Below are 13,140 nucleotides of genomic sequence, written 5' to 3'. Positions count from 1 at the left end.
TGCGCAATTGTCACATTTAATACATTTGCAGAGCGCGCGAGTGAATTCATTATTACACCATATGTTAATGCAGCTGGAGCTGTGTGTTTGTCAGGCTACATGCATGAGTGTGTGTGTTGTGGAGGAGGGAGGAAGGCGGGGGATGGGGAGGGACCCTCCTCTGCCTCGCTCTCCTTCAGCGCCTTGAAGTGTAACCAACAACTGCTGTCCCGGAGTCGGTGGTGCAGCCGGATGCGCGGACGGACACGCACTCCGGCTGGAGCGCATTGTTCTCCACGCAGCCTGATCCACGCACGGCGCTCCGGAGAGAGGATGGGTGGTTGCTGGAAACTTGATCGCTTCATAGCGGGGAGCGAAGCGCTGTCAACAAGCCAGGAACTATCCACACACAAAGACTGAACCTCTCCAGATCAATTATTTTGATGCCAGCAGCGGTTCCTTTAGCAGAAAGAAAGGAGAAAGGAGCGTTTACGCGCGCAGACAGCAGCCAGGAGGAGCGGAGCACAGCACATGGATCCAGCCGCTGTCTGCAGGGATGGACTGCTGATTGATGAGAGACATTCGCGGTGCACACAAACAGGTTGGTCTAACCTCGATCAAACTTCAACCCAAGCAGACGTGGGAACATTAGCTCTGATCGAGGAGCTGAAAATGATAGAATAGAATCTGGCTGCTCTCGGCGGCGCGCCTGCTGGTGACAGCTGGTTTGTAATGGGGAACTGATTGCAGTATTCACGGGATATTAACTGGATTTAGGGGGTTGTTCTAATTTCTGCATCGGGTTGAAGGTCATTTCCATTCATGGGGAGGATTTATGTTACCTTTAAAACAAAGAAACCAAAAATATTCAATGTTTCTTCCTATATGAACTGCATAATGACCAATTAAGCTTTATGCAAAAGTTAAAACTAATGAAGTAAAAATTTGATATGCTTTGTTTACATGTCAACATTGTCTGTGCGCCAGTGTAAGATCACAGATGGATCCACTGTGCAATGAAATCAAGAAAGCAGAGGGAGGTGATCTAGACCCTGGACCCCGTCCAAACAAGCTGGCTCGACTGGATCAACACGAGATGGGACCCTCCACCCCAGAGTGGAGCAGGCAGGGCAGCCCTGTGACCAAACCCCCCAGCGTGGCTCAAAAGGCTACCACATCAAGGTCGTCGGGCAAAAACACGCACACCAAAGGTACACTACATGCTTTTAATTCACATGTGATAAAAGCCTGGGGGGTAACTATATGTATATATTAATGTTAATGTTATTAATGGCCCGATGTTGTCTTGCCCTTATTTCTAACTTTTACAGAGGGTAAAATATTGAAAGTTATTTAAGATTCAAGTTGATTTATTATGGAATAATATTTATTCCTGTTTTTATTTAGATTAATGCTAAAAAGTTTAGTTTTAGTGTGTACAATAAATGTTTATTCGGTTCAGCCCACAACCTAAAGGGTGTTTTGCATTTTGGCCCCCTGTGTGATTGAGTTTAATTCATGAGGTGTCCAAACGTTTTGCAAAGAGGGCCTGATTTGGGGAGGTGCCAACCGTTCTTTGAACTATTTTAAAAACATTGAATGCAAATGAACTAATGAACATGTAATTGTATACTTTTCATTTCCTCACATAACAAATACATCTAAATCAAGGGTCTCTAACTAGTTAACATTTGCGGTCCCCGAGTCGATATTTTGCTTCATTTTCCATTTTTTTAAATGGGAACATCAAAATGATTTGTTTTTCTACAGCAGTTTGGAAGTTGATACATAAATAAAGCGGCCCTTTTCGACACTCGTTTCATTTTTAGTTTAATTAAAAAAATAAATGATACACAGGTATTTCTATTTTTTTTTCTTTTCTTCAATGTTGAGTTTCACACCACTGCGCATGTGAAGCTCCACGAGCGCACAGTCCTCCGTGAGGGGGCAGAACTAGTTTTAGGAGCGTAAGAATACTTTCACAAACTTTCACAACTGCAGAGAAGAGCTTTCACGAACGCAAAGAAGAGCTTTCACAAGCGTGGAGAAGAGGTTTCACGAGCGTGGAGAAGAGCTTTCACGAGCGTTGAGAAGAGCTTTCACTAATGCGAAGAAGAGCTTTCACGAAGACGAAGAAGAGCTTTCACGAATGCGAAGAAGAGCTTTCACGAATACGAAGAAGAGCTTTCACGAATACGAAGAAGAGCTTTCACGAGCGTGGAGAAGAGCTTTCACGAATACGAAGAAGAGCTTTCACGAGCGTGGAGAAGAGCTTTCACGAGAGTGGAGAAGAGCTTTCACGAATACGAAGAAGAGCTTTCACGAACACGAAGAATAGCTTTCACGAGCGTGGAGAAGAGCTTTCACTAATGCGAAGAAGAGCTTTCACGAAGACGAAGAAGAGCTTTCACGAAGACGAAGAAGAGCTTTCACGAATGCGAAAAAGAGCTTTCACGAATACGAAGAATAGCTTTCACGAATACAAAGAAGAGCTTTCACGAGCGTGGAGAAGAGCTTTCACGAATGTGAAGAAGAGCTTTCACGAGCGTAGAGAAGAGCTTTCACGAACGCGAAGAAGAGCTTTCACGAATACGAAGAAGAGCTTTCACGAGCATGGAGAAGAGCTTTCAAGAACGCGAAGAAGAGCTTTCACGAGCGTGGAGAAGAGCTTTCACGAATACGAAGAAGAGCTTTCACGAATACGAAGAAGAGCTTTCACGAACACGAAGAAGAGCTTTCACGAGCGTGGAGAAGAGCTTTCACGAGAGTGGAGAAGAGCTTTCACGAGCGTGGAGAACAGCTTTCACGAGCGTGGAGAAGAGCTTTCACGAGCGTGGAGAAGAGCTTTCACGAGAGTGGAGAAGAGCTTTCACGAACGCAGAGAAGAGCTTTCACGAACGCGGAGAAGAGCTTTTACGAGCGTGGAGAAGAGCTTTCATGAGTGGAGAAGAGCTTTCATGAGTGGAGAAGAGCTTTCACAAACGCAAAGAAGAGCTTTCATGAGCGTGGAGGAGAGCTTTCACGAGCGCGCATGAGTAGAGGAGCGGGCGTGGAGACTGTCCTGCGCCCGTGGAATGTTCTTTGTGTTTGTGGAGTTTGATATACACTCGTAGGAGACTTTTAGCAGAAAAATAAAGCCATATTTTAGCTGTACACAACTGTACATAATGCATGATAATACAGTAGAAGTACTACATATTTAAATTAGTTGGTTATAATAACTGATTTGAGAAGTTTGGAACCTTAAACACGCAAACTTGCAATGTATTATGTCTAGTGTCAGTATTAAATGACCTGGAAAACATTCTGATATATATGTCTTATATCATAGGAAGCCTGCTGCCTGTGTTCTGTGTGGTAGAACACAAGGAAAGTCTTTTGGAGGTTGAGAAAAAGGAAGAACATGCAGAGTTTGTGTTGGTCAAAAGAGACCTACTATTCAATCAGCTAATTGAGATGGCCTTACTGACGCTGGGATATTCTCACAGCTCTGCAGCACAGGCTAAAGGTAATACACAACACTCTGCAAACACAGATAAACACATTCAGCCTTTCTCAGTGTTCCCCTTTCATTCAGGTCTGATCCAGGTTGGCAGGTGGAACCCAGTACCTCTGTCCTGTGTAACGGATGCTCCGGACGCTACAGTGGCAGACATGCTTCAGGATGTTCACCATGTTATCACCCTGAAAATACAGCTGCACAGGTAGAAAAAAATTCTCCATTCAACCTCTTTTTCCCCACCAGATAATGGTGAGTGATGCTAGCATTTTGGTAGCCAATCACACGGCAGCAGCTCAATTAACGTAGACATGCATTGATGGTCGAGATGACCTGATGGAGGGGCGGTAAAGGAACAAATGTGACTGTTGGTGCCAGACAAACTTATTGAATAAACTTCTTATCCACTTTCTTGTACAAGACAGAGAATATGTCTAGTGAGTGCTAGCTATCTGGATGAAAATGCTTTGCTGATGAGAGATCAGAGAATGTATGAGCTGTCAAACCAAACCACAGATGTCTTACTATATATGTCGTATAATTCAGACTTTAAAATGAACATATTTCAGGCAAATTTTATTAGTTTTTTACATCTAAATTAATTTAATTTTAGAATGAAAAAGAAAAAAGCAATTTCTGATAATATAATTGTTTTAAAGTAGTCTCCAACAATACCAAACAACTGAAAGCAGCCAGATGGCTTTTAATTTTTTAAAAGTGACACAGAAAATATGAATTAACCTTCTTTTCTTTTAGTACTTCAGGAAAATACTCAATGTTTAAAGACCAACTCCAAGTGTTTTTGGTGTTATGGTAGCATGCTAACATTTTGCTATCTTCGCTACAATTGTGATCCATCTACTTGGAGACAATTACGTCTTTATTTTCCTCATTTGAGCTGGAATCTGGATGAAAGGTGTACATCTGGATTCCTCTGATATAGTGCTGCCACAAACGATTATTTTAATAGTCGACTAATCACCTATTATTTTTCCGATTAGTCGACTAATCGGGTCATGCACAAAGTGGATGAAAACCCACATCTTAACCACCATTAGCTTTAAACAAACTAAAAACTATCTAGCGTGAATGCTGTAAGATGAATTTGAGAGCTGAAGACAGTGACGATAGCTGTAGATGCTGAAATTGATAGCCAGCTAGTATATTAGTTAAATGCCAAATTAGCCTAAAAAAACTTATTTAGCAAAAATAGCTAGCACGTCGCTGAACTATTAGCTAAACTCCAAAATAGCCTAAAAAACAAAAAAAAAAAATTTAAATTAGCTAAAATAGCTAGCATGCAGCTGAAATATTAGCTAAACTCAAAATTAGCCTAAAAAACTGAAAAAATTTTAAATTAGCCAAAACAGTTAGCATGTCGCTGAAATATTAGCTAAATTTCAAAATAGCCTAAAAAAACATAACAAAAAAGCCTAAATTAGCCATAATAGCTAGCATGCAGCTGAAATATTACCGAAACTCCAAATTAGCCTAAAAAAACTGAAAAAATTGTTAAATTAGCCAAAGCATGTTGCTGAAATAATAGCCTAAAAACTTTAATAAATGCCAAAATAGTCCCAAAAGCTAGCAGAATGCTATTATAACTTTCAACTTTACTACACTCTGACTCCATATAATATAGAGTAACGACTAATCGACTATTAAATTAGTCGTCGACCTTTTTAATAGTTGATTATTTCTCTATTATTCGACTAATTGTGACAGCCCTACTCTGATATCGCTTTTTTTTCTACGCTAATGTTAGCTTGGACTTGTGAGGTGCAATAAGCTAACGGGAGAGAGCGTAAATAAAGGGTTAAATGGACATTAGCCAGGGCGAAACAGTCCCGCTCATAACTCAGAGGTGAATTTTTCATGAACTCCTGCTACTCTGCAGAAACTCTCTTTTTGATTTTGGCTAAAAACAGCAAAATTTGACGTGGAACACCAACTGCTTACTAACACTTATCTTTTACAGGTTGTAACATGGCCTTTACATGTAATTTAAATGGAATTTCAGCTACACACAGTTAGAAATTGTGTGCATTTGTCATCTACCGGGAATACAGCTTTATGTCGCGTTAGTCCGGAAATTTACTGAGGTTCTTATGTTAGGATTTAGATGCAGCTCAACATGGATTCTACACTATAATGTTTATATACAATATTTCTCGTTAATCAAACGCAGTAAGCCGAGTTTGCTTGCTGTCACATTGGAAATCATTAGACCGACAGAGCAATTGTGTTAATGGATCTGTTGCAGCTTAAAGACGGGGAAATAATCTGGATTTATAAGGGGGCTCCAATTGAAGATTTGAATTATATAACACAGATTCTGAAAACGATTTGGGGTTTTGTCTTTATAACCAGCTGCCCTAAACTGGAGGACCTGCCGCCTGAGCAGTGGAGTCACTCCACAGTGAGGAACGCTCTGAAGGAGCTCCTGAAGGAAATGAACCAGAGCTCCCTGGCCAAGGAGTGCCCACTGTCGCAGGTACAGCAGACACGAAGAACGTCAGCATGCACACATGCATGAGGAGAAGGATAATGCGTGCATGTGTTTGTGTGGGAAGTGTTTATGATCGACTGTGTGGTCCAGTCGTCACACAGGAAGACCAGATGATGCAGTCGATAAGGTGCAGGAGCGGAGCACAGGAGACAGAATTAAAGAGAGATGTTTATCTTTTAAAAAGCTTCACTGTCTTGGCTCCATCACCAGCCTGTCTGTCTCAGACTGTCTGAACATCTCTTTCATCTCTGCTTTTTTTACATTTTATGCATTTAATTAAGCAAATAAAGACACAATGGAAGCAATAATTTTCATTAATCATGCAGCAATTGGGAAAACAGCTCTTTATGAATATTTATCAACTTAGTTTGTATTTTATTTTTGCCTGAGGGGAAAGTTGGACATCTACAGGAAAAAAACTCACTTTGCTTGTGTCAAATTTAAAAATTCCTTCCCTCTGTGCAGATCTGATATAAGCCGGTCTCTCCTCCCTCGTCTACTCCCAACCCCCCCTCGCTTGTTTGTGGGAAGCAGATTAAAATAAATATGAGAAGATGAAAGGTGTAATCAGATGTAAAGATTGCACATGATGGTCTTCAGGGAAAAGCTGTGAGAGTGTGAGTGTGTGTCAGAGGGTGAGAGACAACCACAGTCCCCGATGACCTCTAGTGCTTTTTATTAACACACACACAAATGCACATATGCTGCTGACACACTCATCTGTCTTTATTATCTTATTTACCTGGGGGTCTTTTTAATAACACAGATCTGAGTTCATTAACATCAGACGTGAGAACAGCTGAGGCGCCCCAGCCGCCTTTTTGCAGGCACCCAGAAAACAATGAGTTTCCAGAGGCTTTTCTCTCTGTTTCAGAGCATGATATCATCAATTGTAAATAGCACTTACTATGCAAACGTCTCTGCCGCCAAGTGTCACGAGTTCGGTCGATGGTACAAGCACTTCAAGAAGTCCAAATACTTCAAGGGTGAGGAATTTAAATTCAAACTTCATGAGTTTATAGTGCATGCTAATTCATCACTCCTAAGAGAAAGTTTCATCTTAAACCTCTGAATAATAATGCATATTTTTAAGCATTAATTAAAAATTTAATAATTAATTTACCAAGGTTTAGTAATGCTTAATGAATGTTTATGAAGCTTTTCAGTAATTATTGTTTCCAAAATCAAAGTGTTAACTAAGGTTAATTAATGCTTAACTAATGGTCATGAAGCTTTTTAACATTTATTAAGCATTCGGTTAGGCTAAAACTGCAACGTTGAACCTTAAATATTTATTTCTTCCTAATTAAAAGAAAAAAAACAACCATTCATAATTACTTTAGACATTTTTATTTAAGGCGTTTACAATTGTATTAAAACCATGTAGTTATTATTTACATGATGCTCTGCAATATTATAAGTCAGCTTTTATTAATGCTATGTAATGCATTAAACGAGATTAAATAATAAACGTTAGTTCATTGATAACTTATAAGTTAAGTAATACATGTATTAATGGAAATTAAGGTATAAGGTCAGCACTTTATTTAACAGTTAATTAATCCTTAATTATATAATAACTAGCATTAGCAAAGGGGCTATACCCAAAGATACTATAAAATGTTGTCGTCTCTTGTCCTTTGAATTTGTAAGCATTTAGGGATCACAAAAATCTTGATCTATGACATAATGCACCAAAGATAACAAATGTCAGCAAACCAGAGGTTCATACAACAAATCAAGATCATGCATGACCCTTTAAACAATCAAAAAGTAGTCAGACTTTCTACATTTTCAGCTTGAAACAACATATGCGAAGCACGTGTCACAAATATAATTAGTCAAATTGAAGGAGCTGCATTGAAATTAAAGATATTGATCAATCCAGTGTTTCAAGTGTCAAAGGAGGACTTCTATCCAAATTCAAATTTTCCTTTCATGCCTGGCTTCATTTCCCATTTTATAAAAAAAATATTCCTCAATGATTTTTTTTTTTTTCCGAGGTTATGCTAAATTAATTAGCGTCCTGATTTATTGGTACAACGTGAATTAGAAACATACAGCATGAATGGGTTAAATAGGAATTCTTGCAAATCAGAAGATATGTGTTTTAATCAACATTTTCCTCGATTTAATCACAGTATACATGCTTATAGAAAAGAATGTATGGGCAGTCATGCGAAGGGTTAATCACAGCAGTGTCTTAATCATGCTTTGGACTTGTGTTGTTGCCAGTCACTTCACTCTGTCTTCTAACATCAAATAATTGGCAGAAAATTGATTTTTAGCTGTGAATTATTATTATTATGTACTTTTTTAATCATTTTTATGAGATATGGCATCACTAATGACATGTTGGATGATTTGGTCAATTTTCTCCCATAACAATGTTAGTTTACGATGGAAATTGGGTGTTCAGGATACAAAAAAAGCACATTATTTACCCACACATTTTTAACATAGTGTAACTACAACATAAAGAATCAAATATCAACACATTTCAGATTATTTATACACAACAATTAGTCATTTAAAAAGGATTCTTATAATACAATTTTTTTGTTTTTAAATTAGCAATGTTTTTCCTGATTTTGAGGTTTGTAGCCATTTTGAAATGAGCGGAAAAAACTTTTCTACTGCCCCTAGTGGAAGGATGATGAACTACAGGGCAGAAAACATGGGCCAATTCGTATAAAATCAGTTTTTCAAGAGAGAGTGGGTCATTCTAATGAGAAAGGGGACTCAGAAATGTGTGTATTAAAATGATACAAATGGTTATATAGTTTTAAGGAATCTGTCAAACCAAGAGAAAATAATACATTTTATTTAGTATTTGGGAGCACAACAAATTAGATGATGCAGTGACTTTTGTTAAAGGATAAAGCTCCAATCTTGACAAAGAGAGCCAAGCTTATCAGTTTAACCACATTGTGCTTATCTGGCTGCATGTTGGATTTGGATGGAGACTCTGAGATGTTATGATCTAATGATGCAGATCACCTGGTAAATCCAGAGCAACTGAACTCGCAGAGTGGAAGTCACTTTTGAAAATTTTCCGCCAAATAAACTGAATCTATCAATTAATTTTTAAAAAGGTCATTAAGATGGAGTCTCACTACTATAATTTCAAAGCTTTTTTTTTCTTTTTGCAGCTACATTATGGAGGACTGGAAGAGACAACTTGAAATAAACAGATTCAATTATTAAATAATTGTGTCATTAATGATTTAAAAATGGAGCTAAATAAATAAAATTGAAAATCAATAAATACATGTTTAAATATTTATTTCAATTTGTCCTTTCCAGGCCACACTGGACCATGAAATAATGAAATATGTCATGAAATATTAAAAAGTGCCTTTTAATGTCTATTTTAATATTTTAATGCCACATATATTTAAACATTTATTTATTAATATGCAGTTTTATATATTTAGCTTCAATTTTAAATAATTAATGACACATTTATTTAATACATTAATGACATATTTATATTTAAATTTGTCTCTTTCGGTCCTCCGTACCATTATTTTGTGTTTTCTCTTATTGTGTCCTAAAAAGAAAATCCTACACTCTTTGAAGTTTTAAACATTGGATCAAATTTATTAGACATGTTTTACTATTTGCATGTTTACTCAACAATGTCTCTGACAAATTGTGTTTCTTTAAATTATTTCTGTCAATAACAGACGTTTCTTTGTCTTTCCTTTTCCCAGAGATTGACAGTTTTTCAGAGCAGTCCGCACACCTCACGCTAACGCCGCAGCCAGTCACAGGTACCCCGGCTGATCAGACCTCTCTGCTTTTCCCTCGTGGAGCAATGACAAACATTTGTGGTCATTCCGGCCTGGCTCTGCACCCTCCTGGGTTGGTGGCTCAGCCTCTCAGTCCCCAAATGGCCAAGCAGCAGCTGGTGATGGCGCAGTATCTCAACCAGCAGTTCGCCGTGAGCCGCATGCTCGCTGGCCAGGGGCTCCCGTCCGCACCGCAGCAGTATCTCAACCACCCCCCTGTGGGAAGGACGCCTGCCAAAGTGTTTTCTAAAGCCCCCGATTCCCAAGCCTCACAGCCGCCACAGTGTGGCCTTGGAGGAGGTTCATCAACGGGGCTGCAAAGTCAGACACCAACTGGGTCTTCTGTCGGCTCAGTGGACGTACCGGCTGACATCTACCAGTGTGTGAGGGAGGAGCTGAAGCGAGCGGGCATCTCTCAAGCCATTTTTGCCCGAGTAGCTTTTAACAGGACTCAGGTATGGAACTGCAGGCGAAAACAAAAACACCTTTAAAATTCAAGTCTTGCAACTCCTGGTAGTTATTTACACGAGCAGTTTTTCCTCTACAGTGTGATGGTTGGCACGCTGGCATTGGCTGTGCCGCAGTGCCCCCTCCCCCCTGTGTATGTGTGTGTGCATGTATGTGTTTGTGCCAGCTCTCTGCAGTATAACGCCGGTGCCAGCACTGAAGCAGCTGCTTGGCCAACTAATCACAAACCCTCAGAGTAATGCTGTTTTCCCCTCTACCTCTTGTTCCATCTCAGCGTCCTTCCTTCTCTTCACCTCTGACAGCCTTTTCCCTCTTTCAAACTCTAATTCTCTAAGTTTGTCACCTTTGGTTGGGGGAATTATATTAAATACTGCAACTGACACTACTGCTAAAAGAATTTATATTTGCAATCTTAAAGAAAAAAGCTAAAGTTTTTAATGCTTTGAAAAAGTTAGTCCAGGATTCTGTTGAATATGTTTCATCACAAGTAGGGATTCAATCAAGCCACGATTGGATTTAATTCACAGTTTTAAAGTCACGATTTTGATTTTTTTCTCAACACAATGAATTAAAGATACTTTAAGGCCAAGTATGTTCTTTTTTGGCGCATATATCAAACTGTCTGTTTAACAGACATGATTAAATACAAATAAGCAATCATACATATACAGAAATGATCACAAATCTTGAATTGATAGTTGTAATTTCAACATCACAAAACCCAGGAAGGACTGACATGAGAAACTTTTGAATTAATGAAATGGTTTATTTCAAGCTATACATGACATAACATATCACTTAATGAATCACAAGTAGATCGCTTGAAAGGGAGTGGAAGGAAGTGAACTTATATAATCCCATCCCGACTTGACCATACCATTTTCTCTACATGAATTATCAATATCTGGTTCAGGACTTAATATCAAATATTAATAAATTTAGGCTATTAATGATCATTAATATCATTGATGTAATCAAATTTCAAAGCATCCACAACAAATCATTTATATCAATCAGTAACAATAATCTAATATTCTCATTGAAAAAAAGAGACTTTGTGCAGATTGCATTTTTTCAAAGAATTATGATAATAGAAAAGTTATAATTAAATCATCTTCATTTGCTAATGCAGTAAGAATCTAAATATTCTCATAAAAAAAGACAATCAGTGCAGATTGTATTAATCAAAGAATGATTATAAAAATAAGAAAAATAATAATTAAAAATCATCTTCATTAGTTAATTTAGAAAAAAAATCAAAATATTATAATTAAAAAATACAATTTGTGCAGATTGTATTAATCAAAGAATGATTATAATGAAAAAATAATAATAAGTTGAAAAGAAATGGATCAGGAATTTGAGCAGAATCAGTTCTACATCACAGCTTAGAAACAAGTTTAAGGCCACGTAATCGTTCTTCGTTGTTATGACTGAGAGACTGTGAAGGTCTCAGCAGCTCAGAATCGGGTCAGAGTTCACATCCAGCAGTTTTTTGAGTTCACATTTTGCTTGGATGAAAGGGTCAGAGTTCAGAGTCCACATACTGTGGATCTGTTTCTATTTGCGTAATATTCTTGCGTGCTTCGCCAGATCAGCGTGTTATTTGGAAAGATGTTCATTAAGAAACACATTAGACCCCTTCAGGTTTTTACATTGTTTCATCAGAGCTATCTTGTGCTTTCGATTCACAAACCTGATCAGGATCGCTGGTTTATCCGTATTCTTTCTCCGATGAAGTGGATGACAGACCTCAACAGTATTTAGGTCCAAGGAAATCCCTTTAGACGCAAGAAATTCTCCAACTTGATTCTCTACGGTCAGGTTAGCATCCATCACAGCTCCGTTAGCATCCATGCTAGCGCTGGTAGCACCAGGCTGCACCCGGGGTTGTAGTTGAAGTCCCGTGAGAATCACATTATTCATCCGTGCCTGTTGATCCATGTCATGGATTCTCCTCTCCAGGAGATCTTGGCGATTATCTCGTTGTTCGTTACGTGCCCTTTCTTGACAGAAATCTTCCACCAGTTGTAGCAGCGGTGTTCGTTTATCTTGAAGTTCCAGCAGAGCTGACAATTTTGATACAGAGAGAACTGCTGGGGTTAGCTTAGCCTGTATGTCGGCTAACGCGGTTTTAAGCTCTGCCAGATCGGCTTCAAGATTTTTCTTCGGTGCCATGTTCGACTCTCCTTGTTGCGGTAGTTGTTGCTGCAGCTTGGTGATTAAAGTCGCTTGTGGGCAACTTTAAAAGACTTTAAAAGCCGAAGAGTTGAGGAGACCTGGAGACACGTGTGTGCTCATGACCCGTAACAGGAAGTTCAACTTTTAAATCCGAAGGAGCTGCGGGAAGTTCCATGGAGGGGAGTGCAGCTGAAGAGCACGCAGCCAGTCCACTACGCACACACACAGGCGTGAACACTCACAGGCGGACACTCACAGGCTCACACTCACAGGCGTGCACAATTACAGGCACACACACTCACAGGCGTACACCCACAGGCACACACTCAAAAGCAAGCACACTCAAAGGCATGCACTCTCATAGGTGCGCACACTCACAGGCGTGCACACTCACAGGTGTGCACTCTCCTAGGCGCACACTCACAGGCGGACACTTACAGGTACAGACACTCACAGGTTCACACTTACAGGTGCGCACTCGCAGGTGCACATTCACAGGTGCGCACACTCACAGGTGCACACAATCACAGGCACACACATTCACAGGCGTACACCCACAGGCACACACTCAAAAGCAAGCACACTCAAAGGCATGCACTTTCATTGGTGCGCACACTCACAGGCGTGCACACTCACAGGCGGACACTCACAGGCTCACACTCACAGGCGTGCACAATTACAGGCACACACACTCACAGGCGTACACCCAC

General features: G+C 39.5%; 1 protein-coding gene across 1 annotated transcript in view; it reads left to right on the top strand.

Annotated features, from left to right (window-relative positions):
• The window catches only part of satb1a (SATB homeobox 1a), a 29,314-nt gene continuing 16,174 nt past the window's right edge, over positions 1–13,140 (top strand). The window contains exons 1-7 of the mRNA XM_024260252.2: positions 1–580; positions 967–1,190; positions 3,311–3,487; positions 3,557–3,683; positions 5,849–5,972; positions 6,862–6,973; positions 9,704–10,236. Of these exons, the coding sequence (XP_024116020.1) occupies positions 980–1,190; positions 3,311–3,487; positions 3,557–3,683; positions 5,849–5,972; positions 6,862–6,973; positions 9,704–10,236 (1,284 nt within the window). The 5' untranslated portion in view covers positions 1–580; positions 967–979. The remainder of the gene's footprint in view (positions 581–966; positions 1,191–3,310; positions 3,488–3,556; positions 3,684–5,848; positions 5,973–6,861; positions 6,974–9,703; positions 10,237–13,140) is intronic.

This window comes from Oryzias melastigma, linkage group LG11 (assembly GCF_002922805.2).
Source record: "Oryzias melastigma strain HK-1 linkage group LG11, ASM292280v2, whole genome shotgun sequence".
NCBI lineage: Eukaryota > Metazoa > Chordata > Actinopteri > Beloniformes > Adrianichthyidae > Oryzias > Oryzias melastigma.
The sequence above is the reverse complement of the archived record's forward strand: the minus strand, read 5'-3'. Positions and strand labels throughout refer to the sequence as shown.